Source organism: Magnolia sinica, chromosome 3 (assembly GCF_029962835.1).
Source record: "Magnolia sinica isolate HGM2019 chromosome 3, MsV1, whole genome shotgun sequence".
Classification (NCBI taxonomy): domain Eukaryota; kingdom Viridiplantae; phylum Streptophyta; class Magnoliopsida; order Magnoliales; family Magnoliaceae; genus Magnolia; species Magnolia sinica.
Window position 1 is genome coordinate 8,751,455 of NC_080575.1, and position 23,386 is coordinate 8,774,840.

At 39.1% G+C, this 23,386-nt stretch overlaps 1 protein-coding gene and 1 long non-coding RNA gene across 2 annotated transcripts; one reads left to right on the forward strand and one right to left on the reverse strand.

Moving 5' to 3' along the window:
• Window positions 1–1,074: 1,074 nt before the first annotated feature.
• On the forward strand, window positions 1,075–8,710 carry LOC131241419 (uncharacterized). Its single transcript, XR_009169021.1, has 3 exons — window positions 1,075–1,409; window positions 5,005–5,125; window positions 8,514–8,710. It is a non-coding gene; the product is annotated as an uncharacterized LOC131241419 (long non-coding RNA).
• Window positions 8,711–12,452: 3,742 nt separating this feature from the next.
• On the reverse strand, window positions 12,453–19,970 carry LOC131239458 (protein NUCLEAR FUSION DEFECTIVE 4-like). Its single transcript, XM_058237164.1, has 3 exons — window positions 19,417–19,970; window positions 14,312–15,252; window positions 12,453–13,683 (listed from the first exon to the last, which is right to left on the reverse strand). Exons 1-3 carry the CDS (start codon window positions 19,750–19,752, stop codon window positions 13,167–13,169), a joined length of 1,794 nt encoding a protein of 597 aa, XP_058093147.1. The 5' UTR covers window positions 19,753–19,970; the 3' UTR covers window positions 12,453–13,166.
• Between the last annotated feature and the right edge of the window lie 3,416 nt (window positions 19,971–23,386).

The window sequence follows — 23,386 nt, forward strand, 5'->3', positions numbered from 1 at the left end:
CAGTCGAGGGCTGGCTCGACCAGTCAAGTAAACAGTGCTCGAACAGTCGAGGACTCTGCTCGAGTAGTCGAGCTTACACAGATTTGAGTCCGGATCTTGTGTGGACTGCGGAAATTGGAGGCGGTTTCGTAAGGGTGCGAAAGAGAGTTTTCTAAACTATAAATAGGAGGTCCCTAGGGTTTTCTAGGTAATGCAAGAGAGTTTCCTAAAGCTTTACAAGGGTTTGTTAAATGGTTTACGACCATCAAAGATGTGAGAGAGAGAGAGAGAGGAAGCTTGTGGAAGGGAGGTTATGCTCGTAGAAGTGATCTACTATGCTCTCGATATCTCAACGCTTCTACGTCCTCGTAATTGGTGAGATCTCTCCGTTTTTCCTTTTATTCTTTTATTGTTTATCCACTCCCGCGTGAGTGAAGAAGGTTGTAGTGTTCTACTTTATAGTGATTGTTGATCAGGACGAGGTCCCATGGTTTTTACCTCTTTAAGGGTTTTCCACATAAAAATCTTTTGTGCTGTGTGGTTTGTGCTTTGATTTATTTTATTGCTTTATTATCCTATAATTCTAGTTTGTTTTGGGAGACTAGTTTCTAAGGTTTTATGCAAGGCCTCACAAACATCTCTCTCACAGCACCACACAACATCCTTGTGCAGGAACTTCTTAAAAAGCGTTTAAGAGGAAACATGCATCCCATAAATATAGTGTGTGATAAAGTCTTCAATCAGATTGCAGAAGTAGAATTTTTCGGCAAAGATCCCATTTTACCACAAAACTTTTATAGTTTACAAGAAGTTTTCAATCCATGCTATTTCGTATTACGTGTCCTTGGGCTCTGGATTCCCTTTTTTTTTTTTTTAGATGATGTGCCAAAATGAGGTGGGAAAATGTACGTACGGTGTGCATAAAACACAAACATCAAATCCCCAGCATATCCTCTTCACACATTAGTTTCTTGGTGGGCCACATCATCACAGATGGCATTTAATGCAGCAGTGCGGGCGATGTCAGTGATGATGTGGACCAATCAAGGCAAGAAAACACAAAATTTATGTTTGGGGCAAGCTCTGTACTCTGCATCCGTATTCAAAAAACAAACATTTGCCCATCTCTACTCCTGTCCGTACGGACACTTCGGCCCACCTGTTCATCAATTCCAACCATCTATGCAGCGAGCGACCCTTGTTTGAAATTTTCATTAATGTTGGATATCCCAATCCCATAACCAATTTCCACCAATTTCAGAACCGTTGGATTTACGACGAACAGATGGGATGGAAGCAGGATCAAGTCTGTTTGGAGAAGCATTTTCAGTTTTGCAGTCGCTGTTGCAGGTGTGATTTCCATTGGTTGCGATTCTCCACGGCTTGCAGAGTTTCTCACCATCACTTCACCTATTTCTCAAGCTTGTGAGGTAAACACAGTGCAACAGACTCTTCTCAAGATCCGGGGCTTATCCATGAAATCACTCGGATCTGGCGTTCATCCCCTCCTACCCTTCTTTTTCATTGTCACCATTCATTGCATGCTGCCCCACCAATTCACATTTCTATTATGCTTTCTTTTTTGTTTTTATTTTATTTTATTTATTTTGAGTGTTTGGAGATATCTGCTCCAAATGAGCCATTGATTCTTTGCCCTTTTTTTTTTTTTTTTTTTTTTTAAAATACTATCTATGTCGTTAGTCCCTCTATCTTTAAAAAAAAAAAAAAAAAAATTTAATAATTTTTTTAAATTTAATTTTTAAATTTTTTTAAATTTTAATTATTATTATTCTTATTATTATTATTATAAATCATGTGGGCCACACCCATCTATCATACTCCGATCAATTATCTCCTCCGCATACCTTCAATGAAGTATCTTCCTCATACATGAGTTTTTCGTGGTGTTTAGACCAAACCTGTTTTTGCTCTCAAAATATTTAGAGCTACCGGGGTGCAACGGTTGAACTCTTAGCCATTGAAAGTGTGTACCCGCTGTAAGAGCAATGGATGAAATTCTAGCCACTGGAAGTATTAATAGATCATTTTTCAGTCACTAGAAGTGATATTGGTGTTGAAGAATGTGAATACGATTATACTTTCACTTTTTACGAGGACTCTTTCTCTAGTCTATCTTATGTAATAGTTGCGTTAGATACAACTACCTTACTCTCTAAGCCTATATATGTAATCATCTATCAAAAAGAATAATAAGAAAAAAATGAAATCTGATTCATTCTGATACTTGTTATTTCGCATTTATTTCACATGGTATTAGAGTGAAAGGTCAAGTATTCGAATCCCATAAGTAGTAAATATGCCATCGGAATATATTTTTCCATGGGGGACCGTTTATGGTGTGAGTTAAGTATTCCTCCACCCTTGCACAATATGCTCCTGTGCGTAGTTCCACCCGGCACGTGCAGGGGAGTGTTAGAGTGTTGAGGTCTCTTGATATACATTGATACGCCATCCTCTGAAGGCTCGAGCTTTTAGATCAAGTGGTGATTTGACAATTGGATCACATTCTAGATATTGTCAAAAGTGCTTGCTTGTTTCATGCTACTCATTGTTTTGTCACCGCTAATTATTTCACATGCTATTTATCGTTTTGTTGCTACTTGTTATTTCATTACCTCATTTTATCTTAGCATTTTTTATTTTGCATCTAAATAAATGTTCACTGTACTTGTCAAACACAAGTTAGTCCTTTCAGAGCACCTTTTTTATTCTTTTTTATTTTTGAAAATCATGCATTTATTTTTTTGTTCCTTTCAAAGCACCTTGAGTTTGAGGGAAAATGTTAGAGTATATTAAGTTAATATTCTAGTTTAGGATATTTCCTTATTTGTTGACATATATCAGTTTGAGATCTCCCAAGATCTTTACACTTATTCATCTTATTCTCAAAGAAATAAATAAGATTGTAGTTTCTACAATGTAGTCAATTTCCACAATGTAGTCTCCGGTGGGTTATAACATATCGTTTGTTTCCTAAACGTATGAGGCCTCGACCTTTTTCTTTTAATGGAACTTGTTTCCAATCAGAGAAATTTCTTTTATGGTCACCAGTTTCTTTCATACAAGTGCCATAGGCCATATGGTCCCACCATCTGAAATTTTGGCAGCAGCTCATAAACATTGGGGGCCCTACAGATGAACATCTAGGCTCTTGCAAATGTTCCTCATCCCCAAATGTGGGGAGTGTAGGATTTCAAAGGTGACTTTAGCCATCATATTTCTCTGCTACAATTTGTTCTGTTTTTTAGTACTAGTTCTTTTGTTTTTTGTTTTTTGTTTTGTTGTTTTGTTTTTTGTAATGAATGAAAGAATACTACTGGAACAAAAGAAGTATCCCAACTAGCACTGCAGTTCAAACAAAAACGCAAGAAAACAGCAGCCCAAACAACAACAGATCATTTGGCAACCAAAAAAAAAATACAGAACACCAATCCTGAATGGAAAAGGCCTTGTTATGAGCCTTGCCTATTATCAACTGTGCAACCATACTTCTAAAACTCACTGACTCAACCCAAAGCTGCTCAAGTCAAGTCAACTCTTCAGATTTGGGGCTAAGTCAGTGAGAATTACTCGGTTTTGAACTTGACTAGGTCAACTTTTGGAGAGACTTGTTGAGTTGAGTCGATAACTTGATCTACTTGGGATGTGGGACGGAATCAAACACTAAACCTCCTTTAACATAATCAATGCCTTTCACCATTGTGGATAGAGATTTTTATTTTTATTTTTTATTTTAAAATTTTTTTTTTGTATTTACCAAATTGCCCTCCCAAACCCTAATGGGCCTAGCATTTGTACCTAGTCCATACCAAGACCGATTGAATAACGGGCGTGAATTGTAAGCCTGAGTAGAGGTGTACATGAACCGAGCTAGCTCGGTTAGCTCGCTCAAATCGACTCGAAAAAGCTCGATTCGACTCGGTTCGAAGCTGAGTTCGAGCCGAGTCGAGCTGATTTTTTGAGCTCGAAAATGAGTTCAAGCCGAGTTCGAGCTGGCTCCAGCTCGACTCGACTTAGATCGAATCCAACTCAAATCAAATTTGGATCGAACCAGCTCGGTGACTCGGTTACTTTGCTATTGATGTTGCTCACCAAGGGTTTGATGAAATAACTCAACGAAGTGTGGCTGGTGGCAAGGAAGGCATGTACATGAAACAAATACCCTTTTTTTCTTGGTTTTTATGTCACTTAGAAGGTGTTTGATAAAATACCTGTAAAACCATTGCTTCTGTTTTACATAAAGTGGGATTTTGAAGGTGCAGTCCAGGTGTTTGTGGAAATGCCGCACAGGGGAACTCGGCTCTATCTTGGCTCGAACTGGCCTGAGCTGCTGACCAAACTGAGTCGAGCTGGCAATTCAGGCTCGATGACCGAGCCAAGCTGAGTTCGAGCTGAGGTCAGCTAGTGGCCGAGCCGAGTCGAGCTGAGGCCAGCTCGACTTGATTTGACTCTATGTACACCCCTAAGCCTGAGACCAGTCCTCAAGCCTGATACTCCAGCCCAAATCCAGCCCGAGGTAGACCAGGCCCAAAAGCCCGACTTGCCAGTTCGGCCCATTGACGGCTTTAATGTTGTGTTTGGATTCCTACCTATTGATTCAAATGACATGCAGGGCCCATTTGGATGCCATCAAGTAAGTAACTTTTTCTACTTACAGCGGTAGATAAGTGACTTATTTCAGATAAGTTTAGTTTATGATCAATTATAAGTAACTATTTTACTTAAAGTTAATCATTTCAACTTAACAAGTAGAAACCAAGATAAGCTACTTAAGGCATAAGTAGCTTATCAAGTTTCTACTTATTAAGAAGATAAGTATGTTTGGCAAATAACATACTTATCTGTTTCTCTCTCTTTTGTCTCTCCTTATGCCTCTCTTCAGCATCTTATGAAAAGTAGAAAAGCTAAAAAATTAACTGAAGTGATTAAGTACTTACCTAATGTTACTGTTGCTATATAAAATGGAAGTTACATGATTGATTTATTAATCTTTTCTTTTTCTAGTCAGAATGGAGCTAAAGCTTGCCATGGATGGAGCAGTAGGATACACATATACTGATGGCTGATACTCATTCAAGAGCCTCTCTTCATTTGGTTTTTTTCGGAATTAGGAAAAACCTGACAGGTAACCTTTTATTTTTATTTAAGAATTCGTTTTTAACTTTAATGGAATGCAACAGCTTCTGTAGAAAAAATGATTAAAATGCTCCTGCAAGTTTATGGGATTTTTTTTATATCTTTTTGCTTAAAAAATCAGGCCATTGCAATGAAACGAATGGCTTGAAATAAAATTTTAAACCATTAGTTTACTTCATAAATTGGCCAGATGATGAATTGATTTTCCTTATTTTTATGGTGGATGATATTCAAGGTGGATCTCATGTTTTAGAGGGTTCTGATCATATGCTTCCATGATTGAGGCTACACTTGGTATCCTCGGATTTGTTGGTACAAGCGGGCCGTTGTTCATCGATCTAGACTGTTGATCTGCTGGACCCAAATGCATATGCAATTCATCCCCAAAATAACCCAGCTTGAATGGTTTTATAGCTCTTCAGCCTTTGGTCTTTTGCTTTTGGTTGTATGTGAAATTGTTGTTTTATCTCCTTAACCGTCTGGTTGCGGGCACGATGAGAATTTTGGCGCTGGTCAGTGCAATTTGTGCTGGAACCGGAAAACCTTGGGACTGCATTGTATACTTGACCTGATGAAATGCTCAATGTGCTGAGTTTTCAGCTTGGCAAGTGGGGCCCAAGCTTCCATGATCTTTCCAAAATGTCTGTTGGGTTCCATTTTGGAAAGAGAGCTATAAAAAAAATCTCAATAAGTTCTAATTAGTGTCATGAAAATTTTCCCTTAAGAAGAGAAACTACAATTATTCAAATTCCACTGAAGAAACGCTCAGGCTCTGAGGCTAGCAACTTGAAAATCTATGTGATTTTGGGGCTTGTCATGCAAGGTATTTCCTAATGGTAATGGTGGCCATAACGTTCACCATTGTTACCTGGTTGCAGCGGCTGTTATGGCCACCATAACCGTTGTTATGGCCTTTTTTTTAAAAAAAAAAAATTTAATTTTAATTGAAAGAGAGAAAAAAAAAATCCAAAAAACATGTTTCTGTCATGTATTTCTGCTGTAACAAATCATTATGGAGCTGTTATGGCCTTTATAAGGGGCGTAACGGGCCATTGACGGCAGTTACAGATAATTTTTTTTTTCATAACAAGTGTTATCAATGTCACAACCCCGTAACGTGTAATGGTGGCAACCTTTACACAACGGCCTTTACGGCACACCACACTGTCATGGTTAGATCCCATAAATCAAGTCTAGTTCAGTTCAAACTTGTATCTTTGGGCATGGACCTTGTGATTTATCTTGGAAAAATAGGTAAACCTCAAGTGGGTAACCTCAAATGGACAACCATAAAAATGATTTTTCCATATTATTATACTTTATATAGTGTGGCCCATCTGAGGAGGAAACGGCCTACTTGGAAATATCAAAGCTTTCAATAAAATGGAGAGCTCAGAATTATCACACATGTTTCTAATTGTAACACGCCTATGTGGGTGGATATGTATGTGTTTGTTTTAGCATATCATCATTCCATTCCATATCAAAAGTCTTGTAAAAGTAGCATATCATCATTCCATTCCATTCCGGGTATTCTTTGATAAAATGCAAATTTCTTATGAAGAATTTTACAGTAAAAATCCCTATTTGATTTTATTTACCTGATAGTATGTACTTTAAATATCTAAAATTTCATTTTAACTGTCCAATAAATGTTAACCAATCTCATGGCCAAATAATTAAATTAGCCTAAATCTTGTGTCATCGTATATCTAAATTGGCAAGCATATTTTAAAATTTTAAATTTGAATTGCTGTGTATACACAATTTTTAAGTAATGTCTAGCATGCACAAAAACCACCATTAGGTGTTACCTGACCATGTGGGGCCTACTTTGATGAATGCGTTTTATATCCACACTGTCCATCAGTTCTTACATCTTATTTTAGGACTAATCCCAAAAATTAAGTAGATCTAAATATCAGGTGGACCACACCACTAGAAAAAGTGGTTAATGACCATTAAAAACTTTTTGTGGGCCACAAAAGTTTTGGATCAATCTGAAAATTTTATTTTCCCTTCATCCATGTCTTCTTAACCTTATCAACAGGTTGGATGACAAATAAACATTACTGTATTCCCTACGAAGTTTTTAATGATGGGCGTTTGATCACCACCGTTTCCTGTGGTGTGGTCCATCTGAAATTTGGATTTGCTTAATTTTTGGCCCCACGTCCTAAAATGGGCTGGAAAAACGGATGGACAGCATGGATTAAAAACTTCTTACTAATTTTCTTTTACTCATCTAAGTTTCTATGTATAAATGGTTTTATAGCACTTCAAGGCAGTTGTGGGCCACGAATCCAAATGCTTGCAATGAGAATTTAGAGCCCAGGCAATGCAATTTGAGAGGAGTAAAAGCTCAATGAAATTGCAATTCCCTGGCCATTTTACAAGCACCTCAAATGCATTACTTTTAACTACAATTCAAACGCATTTCAGTACCTCTTCTGCTCCTAAGGCCCCCACCCACTCCAGACCCATTTCAATTAGAATGGGCCCTAACTCACTTACGATGGACTAAGCCCTTAGGCAGATCCAGACCCAGATCAAACCCTCTCTTCCAGAAACTCAGGCCTAGACCCAACAGTCAGGCCTCAAAAAGCCAACCATCCAAAAGCAAGCTAACACTCCGTACTGGGCTAGCCCATTAGGCCATTTGTAAGGGTGGCAAAGGGCCAGGTAGTCCACATGATCTGCATTTGGGCCTGGCTTGAACCAGCTATCTTAGCCTATGAGCTGGCCTTGGGCATCACATACATGGCCAATCAATGTTTGGGTTGGGCTTGGGTTCAAGTCCCTGAAGCCCAACCCAGCAAGTCATGGTAATGCCCTTACAAAGCTTAGTTAGGCAACCCATTCATCTTGAATGTAGACCGTTGCTTTCATTCCTCTAGCAAGCCGGATCATCTCCTTGGCGTGGAAGGGTCCTTTGCGGCTTGCTAACAATCCACAGATTAGGCAAGGAACATACGTTAGAATAATTCGGATATATTAGTAAGTTCTACAAGAATGTAATAGCACGCCTTAAAAAAATCTGTCCCAAATCATTACATCCATCAAACCCAAAAAACAACCGTTAAAAACAAGATGGTCCATGTTAGAAGAAAATGTATCAAATGATCAAAGGGTTGAAATAACCCCAATCTAGAATTTTTTTTAGAGACCCTGACAGTAGGGTCCCACTTCAATGGATGAATCGTATATCCATACTTTTCATCTGTTTCTCAGATTTTTTCTACATGGTCTTAAAAATGAAACAAATAAAATTTTTAAGTGGACCACACTACAAGAAATAGTGGTTATTCACCATTAAAAACTTCTTGTGGGCCATAAAAATTTTGGATCAAGCTGATTTTTTTATTTTTTTAATGCAGGTTTGTGTGACCTTATTAACAGGTTGGATGACCAATAAACATTACCATGGACGCTAGGAAGTTTTTAATGGTGGGCCGCACCGTTTCCTGTGGTGTGGTCCAGCTGACCTTATCAACTGGTTGGATGGCCGGTAAACATTACAATGAATGGTAGGAAGTTTTTAATGGTGGGCGTTCAATGAACACAGTTTCCTGTGGTGTGGCTGAAATTTGTATCTTCTTTTGTTTCGGGATCATTTCCTAAAATAAGCTGGCAAAACAGGTGGATATCATGGATGTATAATGAATACATTGAGGTGGGCCATATGGACAGGGTCTCACCCACATGGTTGGTTACGGGGTCATTGCCAAATGGCACTTTATTTATTTATTTATTTATTTATTTATAAGGTATCCTATCCAATAGATACAATCTCAACATAAAATTATCACCATGCACATAGCAATCACCGTAACTATATATATATAAAAAAAGGACCCGTAACCACGGTTAAAGTTCATAATGTGTATGGGACAAATATAGATTTTTTTTTTTTTTTAATAATCTTTTCGAAAACGAAAGAGACCATAAGGTGGGGCATAACCGCCAACTATTTACAAAAGTTTGGCCTACTTGAGGTTTGGATTATTATAATTTTGTAAAACTTCTATTTAGTGAGCCCCACACAATCAATAACTTGGATGATTTGGCCATTATATATTTAAATTAAATATATCAGTGGACCCCACTTTGCTTATGATCAATACAAATAAGTTTAGGGGCAGTGCATTTGGATAATATATGTAATTTTTTTCTACCATCTTTTTCTATAAATATATATATTAGTCCCCTCACCTACACATATATAAAATCTAGTTTTATTGAAAGGTTTTCAAAATGGGTGTAAGCCGAGGAAAATCAAATTTATTTTTTTAGTGTTGGTAAATTGACATAAACAAGAATATTTAGATTATTTTTTTTACACACGCACACACACCCTCACACTCACACCGTAGTGGAATTTCATCACCTATGGGTACTCAAACCCTTGACCAGGTGTTGAAACTCTTGAGAGTCTACTACCCAAGCAAGAGTAAGGACTGATTGCATCCATGTTCAATGTCATCCATGTATCCTTACATGCTTTAAAAAATCTGATATTATTGATTACAACTATTCCTAGGTAGAGCTGTACACGAGTTGAGTTAGCTCGGTCAGCTCGAGCGATTTGAGTTGAAAAAGCTCACCTCGCCTCAGCTCAAAGTTGGATTCAGGCCAAGTCAAGTTGGTTTTTGGAGCTCGAAAAAAATTCGAGCCGAGTTCAAGCTTGTCCGAACTCGACTCAACTCAGATCGAATCAGATCGGTGACTCGGTTATTTTGATATGGATGTTGCTCGCCAAGTGTTTGATGAAATGACTTCACGAAGTGTTGGCGAGGAAAGAATGGATATGCCAGGTGTTTGATTTTGATGTTGCACGCAAGTTGTTTGATGAAATACCTGTAAAGTGTTGTTACTGTTTTGCATTCTATGAGAAATTTAAAATGCATTCCAGGTGTTTGATAAAATGCCGCACAGGCTCCAACTGGCCCGAGCTACTGACCGGACTGAGCCGAGCTGGCTAGAGAAACTTGAGGACTGAGTCGAGCTGAGCTTGAGCTGGGGTTAGCTACAGGCGGAGCCAAGCCGAGTTGTGGCAAGCTTGACTCGGATCGACTCGTGTACAACTCTATTCCTAGGATTGGATTCTTAATTATTTTGTATCATACACAATTCAAATACATATGAAGCCAAAAGATCCAACAGATTTTTGGGTCCCAACTAAACGTTGAGTTAGCCAACCTGATGTACGGAGTAAATCTCATGAAGAGTCCACCGAGGAGGCAGAGCCAGTTAATGAAATTGAGACCCATCTTAGCATGATCCTTCTCTATAGAAGGTCTATAATAGCTCTACTTGTAACAACCATCAATCATTAAAGGCCATAGTGTGATCCTTCTCTTTACAGGTTCTATAGAATGTCTGCTCCTAACAGCCATCAATCATAAAAGGTCAAGTCCACTCATCACAGCACTATGAATGGGCCTCATTCCTATGGTTAGATGCCACACATGTGAGTAGTCTAGACCATTCATTGTAACATGCCATATACCAAAATTCCAGCAGCACAATCATCTAAGCGATCCACACATGTATATTAAATTTTAAATATTTGACTCTCTTTTAAAATCTAATGGCCAATTTTATTTATTTATTTTAAAAGTATAATCAGTCAGGTCAGTGGGTTCAATATCACTTTATGTATTGTTCCACCTTTGGGTCTGGGTCAGGTTGGATAGCTTGGGTTGGGTTTATGGTTGAGTTGGGTCTTGGGCTGATTCTTGAAGTTCGGTGAGTGAACATGGTCCATCCAGAATCCATTGGACAGTTCCATTCATGCCTCTTCCTTGGACAACATAATGTTTATTTTGAATAAAACCATGCAATCCAAATCATTTATTTGGAAAAGAAGAAGAAGAAGAAGAAGAACAACCATGCAATCCAAATACCCAACTTGTCTTAATCTAATGCTTGTTTTATTCTTCTTGAAGAAATTAATATCCTCCGAAAGAAAAAAGAGTGAAAAAAATGATAGCAGATTGAGCTATGGTCCAAAAATCATGGTGGTTAGACAGTTCTAGCTTTTGGTGGCTTACAAATGAACACTAAAACACAAATACAAGCAATGGCTTCTATTGAATGGGTAAAGGCCCATTTTTTAGATGGTGGAGTATAATCAAATACAAATTTGTTAATCCATTAATGAATGGTATACATGACACATGGTTCAAAAATCATCATACACGTGCCATGTCTACGGTCCACAATTTGGACGCACGGAAATGATCTACATCCATCCATCAAGAGGTGTAGTATAACAACTGTGCACATTGAATGGATACAAAGCCACATTTTTACAAGTTAAAATCTTCAAGCTTGCAGACTTAGCAGGAAACCCTACCTAATCCACAGCTAGCTAAATCAGAAAAATGACTTGGTCATCCAAACACTAGGCACCATGTACAGGGAAGTGAATTTACTGTAACCTAGGACCCACCTCAATGCACGTGTGACTTAGCCCAGGCTCCCAATGCCCCCGCATTAATCACCCCTCGCGAGAAGTCTCGAACACGAGACCTCCCGCTTTGATGCCACTTTGATTCAGGATAATTAATCACTTACTCTTAAAGCTCGAACTATATAGCATGACGAATCAATCCCTTCATCTCATAGCCCATGTCCCACATCCCGTGGGTTAGGACCTCGGTTGAACCCCCTTGTGGGCCCCACTTCACATGGGTTACACTTCACATGAGCCATCTGCCTCACATGGGCTGCCCACCCCGAATGTGCTCATGCATCCCACGGGCCACCCCACACGAGCCCGGTGTGAAAATGCCCCTGCATTAAAAAGTCTTGATGATACAATCCTAGCTCATCACTTGGTGGCCAGCGAATTATGGTTTCTTGACTCACCGACCCATCCCAACTCAGTTTGGGTTCAAGTTGAGTCATGACTCACCTGAGTTGGGTTGGATTGGGGGAGGTGCATTGTGGTAACTACCTGTTCCAGTCCTGACCGAGTCCGAGTCAACTTGGGCAAGTCGGCAATCCATGCTACAAATAGATAGATTGGAAATAACGAAGTCGAAGAGTGGCTTAAAAACAGCGAACAATAGGTTAAGATTCTCCTATCAAAAGGATCTCTAGGGCATGCTCCATCTGTGCCAGGGCCCACCACATCAACAACATGGACCAATGAACAATGGGCCCCACTTGTAGTAATGGGAAACTCAAGCATACCATCATGTCCTCAGATCACACATTTCCTCAAAAGGGATAAACTCGCTAATTTAGCAAGTGAAACCATGAAAACATTGTTTCCATGCAACAGCTAACCTTCAAATAAACTTCGAATCTAAGGTAAATAGATTGCATTCACGGTGAGGCTTGAAAAACAGATCAAATGGGGCCTGCCATAATGTTTCAGCTTAACAATTCAATGGCAGGGCCCGCACAAATAACAAGCATATCCCACACACAAGAGGTAGAAATACAAACTTCAAACTTTAAGGTAAACTAAACTAAAATGGATTCCAAAACAACAGAGGCTAGCATGATCTTACAACATTGAGAAGAACTTACATGATTCGAGAGAGCGCTGAGTGGTATCTGCAAGCAAACAATGAATAACTAGCATCTATCTGGGCATCGATACGCCTGCCTTTAAGAAGATGTCAACTTCCAACCTTCTCTTTCTTGACAAATACCTCCGAATGCCGTGCACATCGAATCTTCTTAGAATAGAGGAACCACCATCGAAGTTTTAGAGAAAATATTGGATATGTATTTCCTCACCAAGGGTGTGTTTGGATGCATTATTGAATTAAATTGCAATCGCTAGTCCAATAAAGTGGAAATGATCAAGTTGTAGTTCCCTTAGCATTCACACACATAGCCAATGCATTACTTTCAAGTTGGACACGGAAGCTGCGTGGCTGAAATTCAAGGGATACCTTTCTCACTACCGATACCAAGGAAAATCAACTGAATTGGCAGTTCAATTCACAATTCAATTCACTTGTGCATCCAAACGCAGCCTAAACTGTTGTGCTTCTACTACAAGAAGCAGCTCAAGTGCGGGTTTTTCCATAAAGGTTGGCATAGACGATCTTGGTCCTATACACGACGATCATGCTCAATACAACGGCGATAACACATAACCCTGACATGATCAAAAATGTGAGGAAAAAGCATATGGCACCGTCACATGTCAGTGACTCTTCTGCTCCTAAGGCCCCACTAAGCATCGTTCTGACAGCGGGTACTAAGTTTATTGGATGATGCTGTATCCCAGCTTGTTTCTCAGCCTCATAATCATATATACTGCTAGCGATTAAACCAGAGAATATTAAGGAGCCAGCGGGGTTGGCTAGAGTGAGGAAATTGTACAAGGCTCCAAAGTTCTTCAAGCCAAACAGCTCCGACGCAGCAGCTGGCACTATTGCCCAGTGAGCCCCATATCCGAGTCCAATCAGTAGTGTTCCGACGTACATTGTTCCGGGCCATGCCATGGCAAAGAAGAAGTGCCCAAAAGCCATTATGATCTGAGCCACAGCCATTGCCGCTGGCCTTGGGTATGCATAATCTCTGTTAGAAACAAACCACGTGAGATCAGAAACCAGAAAAGGAGATTTGGATTTGATAGCCATTTTGTGTTGCTACAATGACAATCGTGGCCATCGGTTTTAGAAGATATACAATGTTCGGCCGAGGAAAATGGAGGGTGGGTCCATTTCCAAGCGTTACTACTGTTCATCTGGTTAGCCCCATCATGATTGGATCATGCAAACAATTTCATACGTTGAAAAGGACCACTGGTGAAACTGTTCCTTTAGGCCCCTAAGTATCCATGATGGGCTAACCAGATTTATGGCCTGTTTGGACGCAATTTCAGCAAAAAAAAAAAGGAAAAAGAAAAAAAAGAGGAGAGTTTTCTGCAAAAGCGGTTCTACATCTACTTTGTCAATCAATTTTCCAAAAGCCAATCAGATTAGTCTTTGGCTAGTGGGCTTTTTAGCACTGTTTCAACGAGTAGGGCATCACATGGGTTTTATTGGAGTGCATCCAAATGCACCAAATGAAAAGGGGTTTGGCTCAAAACGGCATTTAGGCATCAAATGCCCTTTTGAGGGTGCATCCAAAAAGGCAAGAAAGGCATGGATAACAAAAAGGAGGATAGGTCCTTAAGGCATGAAATCTGAAATGATGATCGTACCTCACGATGATCTCTGAAAGATAACCCCCACCGACACGGCCCAGAAAATTCCAAATGCTGATCAATGATACAAATATATGAGTATTATCATACCCCAACGACTGGCTCATCTGACCCAAGTTATCAATGACTGTCAAACCAGACCCTGAACCCAATAGAAGTGAAAAGAAAATAAGCCAGAAATCCGCCTTGATCAATGCCTGCCTCAAAGTAAAGTCCTCCCCTCTACGTGGACCTTTCCTCCTCTTCACCCTCACTGCCCCCTCAGCTGCTGCTTGAAACAATTTCACCTGCAATTGGGCGATTCTCTTTTGCCTCTCCGATGCAGGAAGCAGATCTACTTCCCTTGGCTTCTCATCTTCGAGCTCACTTAAAATAACCTCATTCATGTCCGTCGAATGAACCAATTTACCCGGCCGTTGCTTCTCGTCCTCCGGCAAAAGTCTCTCTTCTGCCGGAGATTGTGGGGACGCCAAATAAAAACTAAGTACCACAGGAATTGTGATTGGAACCAATAGAAGAAGGAACAATATGACTGTGAATAATATAATCACGGTATAACTTAAATCAACTAAATCTTCAACAAGCATGACCCCCATCAAATAAGCTGCCAGAATCAGGCATACACTGTAAATGAATGTGAAGCTTGAAGTGTCAGAAGGCCGCACTTGTTTGTGGCCTCCAACAGGTCGGACAATGAACATTAGAGCAATCACTACCATTGATGGCCCGACGGCAACCATGAAGATGAGGGATGCGTGATCCGGTGAGTGGATTATTGCATACACTTGAGTTAAAATTGCACCTCCCAAACCAGCAAACCCCTTCAATATCCCCACTACTGGACCCCTGTTCTTGGGGAAGTTCTGGACGCATGAAACTAGTGAAGCTGTATTGAAGTAGGTCTCTCCATTTGTTCCGACGAATATGAGAATGCACATCTGCACACCAACACTCAGTTAGCACTCAGTTAAGCATAAGTTCTCCTTGTCTTGTAGCCTTGGTTTTAAGACTCATATGAGTTGGGTGCAACTCGGATATATCACTACCCAATCCATTTTGTTCCAAGTAACCCTTGACTCAGGCGTGGCTCCCGATTCGACTCGAAACCAAACAACTCAATCTGGGGTCTCCTAGTCTAGAAACCATGCTTGTAGCAATAATTGGATAGAGTTCATTCCGTGCGAGTTATGACTCCCTCTCGACAACATATTTTTCTAGGTGGGGCCCACATGGTCGCATAGTTAGATGATCCCACCTATCCATCTGGTGGAACCCGCAGTAGATGATGTTGATCCAAACAAAGTTCGTGCTAATTCGGCATTTCAACCCACAACATTTTCCAGTTGATTCTGGACTTGATCTTCTTTTGTCTTAACCACCATTCAAATGCAACCAAAGTATAAATAATGAACATGGTTTTCAAACTATGATCCATCCGAGGTGCATCCTACCAGATGGATGGGTTAGATAATTGGAACATGTAACCTGGCAAGCACCATCTAGTACCATGTGGGGAGCATCTCATGACTCAACCAATATGAACTCAATTTTGAATAAAAACAAGATATCAATGTTAGCATTAAGAATCAGACTACAAAATAATGAATAAATTAAAAAAATAAAATAAAATCCATAAAGAATATGCGAACAAAAATAAAAAGAAAAACAACAGAAATTCCTTCAAGGATGTGAAGGCTTACAATAAATAATTACATACTGTAGCTATCGAGCAATTCTACCATGCTATATTCAAAAAGACCCTGTTTGGGATAAGGGAAATGAGAATATGAATTTGTAAATCCATGAACTTGTCAAATTCATGGATTTGCATTGGATGTTAATTTAACAAATCTAAAAGTCAATTGTCTGGGATTCAAGTTACAAATTCATGGATTTGAGAGCAATTGCAATAGAATAGCCTTAGCTGTTTGGTGTAAGGGGTTTGGGATAGGAATTTGTGAAATACACATATTTCAAATCTCCCTTGTCTGTTTTTGGTCGAGGATTTGACAAATTAGTGGATTTCCCAAATCCACACCCCTGTAAATCAGGGGATTTGGGGCAAATCCAAATCCCCCCAAAAACAAAAGATTTTGCACATCCACAAAATGAGAGACTTGCTTAAAAGCAACAAAAGTTATTCCGATGCAATAACTGCTCTGAGATTGCCATAAATGCTCCCAAATCCAAGGCTTTGTAGCTTGATTTCCAAAGAGTGGATTTCGGGAATTGCCAAATCCAAATCCATTGCAAATCCATGAATTTGACAAGTTCATGGATTCATCAAATCCTTAGTCTCATTTCACTGGCCCCAAACAGGGCCAGGTCTCTCATTTTACAAATTTGCAAAGTCTTTAGTTTTTTGGGATGATTTGGATTTGTCCCATATCCATGGAATTATGGGGGTGCAGTCCACAAATTTGGCAAATCGCCAACCAAAAAAAAAAAAAAACAAACAAACAAGGGTAATTTGAAATCCATGGGTTTCACAAATCCCTCGCCCCAAACAACCCCAAAGGGAGAGCTTGTCGACCAAGAAAAGTTGTCACCCTTTACTCAATCTGGGTGAAAAGATTAGCAAGCTGAATAGTTGAGGAAAGGTTAGGGAGAGAAATGGCCCCCAATGTGCTATTTTCATGAAAAACACTAAAGAATGCAAGCTAAATAGTTTCTTACTGTTCAAAACATGAGGATTGCTAATTCAATAGGAGTTATTGCACAAGAATTCACAACAGGCACACAACAGACATCTTCAGGGTCCGAACCAATCATCCCAAAATAACCAGGCAGGTTGGAAGACTAGCGATTCAACCTGAACAGTGCCCCGAAAACGATCATACGTTACATGTGGCCATAAAATGAACAGCTAAAAAAATATGCATATCATGGAAAGTGCGGAGTGGATTGTTTTACTGTACTGTTCAGCTTTCAAGCTTGTACAAGTGGGGCCCATGGTTAAATTATCCAAACTGTTGAAATTACAGGCCTCACTATTGATGGCCCATGCATAAAAAATCCCCCAGATTGGAAGATTCTAGCTGTATAACTCTTGATCTTTTCTTGTATGAATGTGTACCGTTCTGTTATTCTCTCTTAACTGCCTACTTTTTAAACACCTATAGAAGGATTGGGATTCTTCTGGTGAATGCCCCATTCACAGTGGGGCCCATCAAATTTGACCCACTAGCATCATTGAAGCATGAGGCCTACTTTCCCCAACTCATGCAAACTGGAAACCCAACCAACGTTGTAAACATATAAGCCCGAGCGTTGTATAATACCTCAAAGGTGAATGTGCCATCACAGTGGGGCCCTTCAAATTTAACTGCTAGGATCACTAAAGCATAAGCCCCACTTTCCACCACTCATACAAACTGAAAACCAAACCAATACTGAAATGCCTAAAAAAACAAAATCAGATGGTTAAGGACATCCAATCAGTGTATTTTTGGGCTATCCTTCAAACAGATGTGTAGAAAAACGAGTCCCGAATAATGCAGGGGCATTTTCACACCGGGCTCAAGTGGGGTGGCTTGTGGGATGTAGGGGCACACTCGGGGTGGGCAGCCCATGTGAAGTGGAACCCATATGAAGTAGGGCCCACCGCCCACGGTTCGGCAGAGGTCCTACCCCATAAGATGTGGGTTTTGGGCTATGAGATAAAGGAATTAATTCGCCATGCTCTATTAGTTCGTGCTTTTAGAGCAAGTGGTTAATTGTCCTGAACCCCTTGTGAGATCTCAATTCATGAGAGAAATTGAACGGTTCTCTACAGGTGCATTAGTATACACTATCGAATTGAATCACAATAATAGATCTAATGAAGTGGAAATAATCAAATTGCAGTTCCCTTCCTCGCCATTCACAATGAGGGATTGGACTCCAAATGTAAATTACGTTCACAGTACTGGATGATCAGACAACCCCAAAAATCAGGCCAACCTAATCATCAGTGTGAATTCGGAGGTTTTTGGGTGGTGTGACCCACATGATGGCCAGATTGACCAGATTTTTTGGGTGTCTGATCATTGTGGCGGGGTGCACTTGTCGGACTGTTTGAATGTGCATCTATGCACGATGTGAGTCCACAATGCTCGACTCCACTATTTTCAGAAGAAAAAACCAAAAGAGATGAAGGGAATCCTTGGTAAATGCCCCCTTTTTTCGGGGGGGAGGGAATTTTTGGAAAAACAGAATTCCTAAAATAATTTCACCTTTTTTCTTTTTCCAATTACAGATCGCTATTATATTTTCACCACCTCAGGGCCCTGAGATGGTCCTATGATCAGGACCGTCTGCTTTGTGAAAGCTATGCTAAAGAAGCTACAACAAGAAAATTAAGCTGAACGGATGAGTTTGAAAATCACTGTACTAGATGAGCATAAGGGTGAAAGGAAAATTCTCACGGCTCATATTCAATTCCAAAATCAAACGTCAGGATCATCATTGGAGAAGGATTATTGGATTAAAGCTTATTTATGGTATTGCCAAGAACAGGGACAGTTGAAACGACCGGGCAAAACGAAAAGGGAGAGAGAGAGAGAGAGAGAGAGAGAGAGAGAGCAGAATCCACCCATCCAAAACAGATCAGGAAAAAGAATACCAATTTCAGAAACCACAATAAAAATCCATTCCCTCAAAACCCAGTTCATCGAAATCACAATAATATCAAACACAACAAAATAAGATCGATAAAAACAGAACCAATAATCTCAATAAGGGAGTGTTGCACCAAATCTCATAAAATAGGATCGAATTTTGCACCAAACTAGACTGATTAATCATAAAATAATATGAAATTTCATGATATTTGGTGCAACCAAACACACCATAATTAGAAAAAGAAGAAGAAGAAGAAGAACAAACAAATAATACAAAGTACAATTCATCAAAACCCATCAAACAAACCCAAAAGAAAAAGCCAATTTCAGAAATCTCAATAAAATCAAAGAGAAACCCAATCCACCAAAAACCCACAAAACCCATCAAATGAAGAACACACACGCCTAAAAAAATTCCAAACACCTCAACAGAATCGAGACAATACCCAATTCACCAAATTCCACCAAACCATCAAAAACAGAGGAATCGAATAGACTCACCGCCCACAACGGAAGAGCCGGCACTCTACCCGTCACGATCAGCCAAACCCAACCATATCCCACGAAATTCTGCAGAACACCGACGAGCAGAGCTGCCCACATCGGCAGCGACTCGCAGAGAGTCGCCGCCAGGAATCCAATGCTGTCGCCCAGGTCCTTTGCAACACCCAAACGGGCAATCTGCCGCTGATTGTAATTGAGGGAGCTCTTTATTGCAGGCGAAATGCTTCCAAACAGGTACCCAATACCTGCGCAGGATTGCATCCACATCGCTGCCACGAAAACCAGCCATCTGTTGTTGATGAATGCTCCAAAACTCTCCCCAAATCGACGCATTTTACCAAATGATCCCCAAAATTCAATAAAAATGAGAAGAATTTTCTATACAAATTACAGCCTGTGGCGCTGGCCAGGGTCAGCTCTTCTTCCTCTTCTCTCTCTTTTTCCTCTCTCTCTCTCTCTATCTTTTTTTTTTTTTTTTTTGAACACTTTCTCTGAGAGATGGGTTTTGAAGGAAATGATGAAAGAAGAGATGGGGAATTTCTGATTTTGCGCTTTTTTTTTTTAATTTTTTTGGAGAGAGAGAATAGTCTTATATGTGTTTTGTCGATCCATTTGGAAGAAGAAATAGAAAAAAGAGAGGTAGAGACGTTGTAAAAGTTCAGACCGCTATTCTCTAACGCACGTTTTACACGCGGCACACTTTACATGTGCCACTTTTCGAGAGATCTGAACCGTGAATGAGTTGGGACTTTGAACATGAACGGTCACAAAAGTAATTCTTATTCAGTGATCATGTTTATCTGTACCTAGTACGTCGATTTTTTAGACCGTTGGTGGTAGGCTTATATTAACCGTCAGTTTCTTTTTCAAAAGAAATGGTCCAGTGGCCTGATCTTTTGCTGCATGTATATTGACGGTGGATACCACCTTATTCACCGCTGGGATTTTACACTTGCTACGTTAGCACGTGCGTACGGGTAAAAGTGTCTGAGAAAGTGTGTTGTACGCTAGCAGATACCTCCACGCTCGTATTGTATACCAATTTGGGAATTGGTTTTGGGTCTGTCGCGACTCAGAATCCAAAGTTTATTGCCATCATTTGGCCCACATGCTCAGTGATCATACGATCAGGATCGTCCATGATATGGACTCTATACTACACAGGATAGCAGATGAACGGATGATACTACCATCAGCTTCTGTAAAAGACGTAAGAACAAAGAAAAGGAAAATTCAATGGTTCACATTCAAATATAAAAACAAAAGGTTAGGATCATTACTGAAGCCCGATTACAGGCTAGTAGATTATTTATGTTATCAAGGAAGATATGGACGGCTAAAATCGTCCTTCCATCTCATCACGTGGGTCCCGGCGGGTGACGACACGGGTTGGATTTTAAGTCGCGACAGAGGCTAAAACGTACTCGTTTAGATTAGATAACTAAGCAGCATAGGATACGTGGAATTTACTAGAGTGCCATCATTACATGTGAGAAAAGCCACGGTTATATTGTGTTCGGTAGACAAAACTCCAAAGCTAACGTCTTTTTCTGCATAAGTCTATACGATCCTCGACCGAGGATATTTAAGATCCGTCGGTGGTGATCCGAACTGTTGATTTGATGGGTCACACTTTAGGCCGCATGTATGAAAATGATGGACGACTACACATCTTAATCTCGAGCCCACATCCAATATACAATTATATCCCACTTGGTAAGCAGATCTGCCTTTGAGCTGAGTGCATTTAGTGGGTCCATCACTATGTCTATGAACGGCTTGGCATGAAATGTTAGGATATTTGGTTGAGTTAAATAGATTCATAAAAATTAAGTCCCAGCAGTATACTTACTGTGTATAGGTTCAAACTAGTTGTGGTTTAACCTGAAAGTTCTGAGTTAACTCAACCACTAACTCAACAATTAAAACTTGTAAAAAAGAAAAGAAGTAAAGAGTCATTTTTCATAGAAGAATAGAAATAATTTTTCGTATTTCGAAAACGAAATGAAAGTACTTGCATAGACTCCAAAGTAGTGTACTAGGAACCGTTTCAAAATGATTTGGTCTATTAGATTTAAATCCAATAGGTGCAACCAACCGATTGTCCACATACCTTTGTTTCAAAACAAAAAAGTATAATTGCGATTACAGTTTCGTACAAAATAAAATCTCGTGAGTACCCATACACACACCTGCCCGAGTACATCCGCACTCGTGGCCCGGCTCATCGTACACGCACATATGGACACGGACTGGGACTTGGCTTGACTCAACATGGCATGGTGCGGCATAATGCGGCATAGCACGACTCTACTCTGCTTAGCGCACACACGCGCACATGTAGTTAATGACATAGATTATAACTACCATTGAAGCCACCCTAAAGTTCAACCATGATGTTTGTATGCCATTTATAATGTCATTCCTGCTGGGATGAATTGAAAACACAAATATTAGCCCAATTCATGACTTTTATGACCCGCTTATACCTTCATGGTAGACATTGAATCCTCATTTTTTCTATACCATAGCCTACTTGAGTTTTGAATCTCTTAAAAATATGAATTTTTCACAAGCATCATAGCGGGCCCGACCTAGCTTCTAAGCACAATAACCACATCCCGGTAAGATGATTCAATAATTAGACCCATCGGACACCTATGGACATGAAAAAAAATGTTAAGTCATCAGCCACTCGCATTAGGGCCCGTTTGGATATCACCAAATAAGTTACCTTTAAATAATAATAATAATAGAATTTACTTACAACATTAGATAAATAACTTATTTGATATAAGTTTGGTTTATGATTAATTATAGGTTTTTTTTAAAAAAAATTTAAGTTACTTAATCACTTAGAAATCCAGATAGCTTGCTTGGTTTTCCAATCACAGCAATAGATGGCAGTAAATGGATAGTAATTATTTACTTTTATAATTATGTGCTGATATTACTTACATTTGATTATAATAACAAATTTACTACATTGTTTATTTCAAACCGAAATCACTATAAAAATGATAGTTTTATAATGATAAAATATAACATGTATTTGACATTCGATTTATGAGCAATAATTTGCATTAAAACAAACACTTGTAAATGTTAATGATAGTTTATTTACTTTGTATTTCATATAAAATTGGAAAACCCAATAGCCCACGATGAAAAATGAAAAGAAAAGAAAGACTTCATCATTATATAATTGGATGCACATGAAAAAAAAAAAGTCAAAATTTCATTGTAATGCTTTTTAGATTCAATATGAATTTATAATAATTATTCAATGATGACTTTTTATATGTTACAAGAGAATTAATTTATATGAATTTCAACATATTGCATCTTAATTAGTAAGCAAAAATCTCATATTTCTTTCATAGCAACCACTATGCATAATAATCTAATTGTATATAAAGATAATAATTATAAAATATAAATATTTTCTTTACTTTCAAAATATAAAATGAAATATGAAAAATACACTGAAACACTCCATTAAATATGAAGCATCTCATCTTCATTTCTTTTTTCTCCTTTTTTTTTTTTTTCACCATTCAAATAGACTTTTAGAAGATAATATTTCTAAAAAAAAAAAAGTAAACTCTAAAATTATAATAGTTATCATGTACGCTTCGTAGCAGTCCAAGGAGTTTTTTAATGCATAAACTCACAGACACCGCGTCTACTTGAACTCATGACATGTTGAAACACACATTATTTGAGCTATAGATTGGATCCAGTGGTCCACAAATTAACTCTATGGTAACTTACTGATGTAGAGCGGGTCGCAGACACTTTTTTTGTTCAGGATGGATCAGAGAAGGCCCGATCGGAAGCAGAAGTCATTGAAACTGTCAAAACTTTAAAATAAATATATCTCGCCAACCGAAATGAGTTACTCGACTTACCATATATGATTTTGAGATAGGACGAACTACTTTAGCCAACAACCCAGCATATCTGG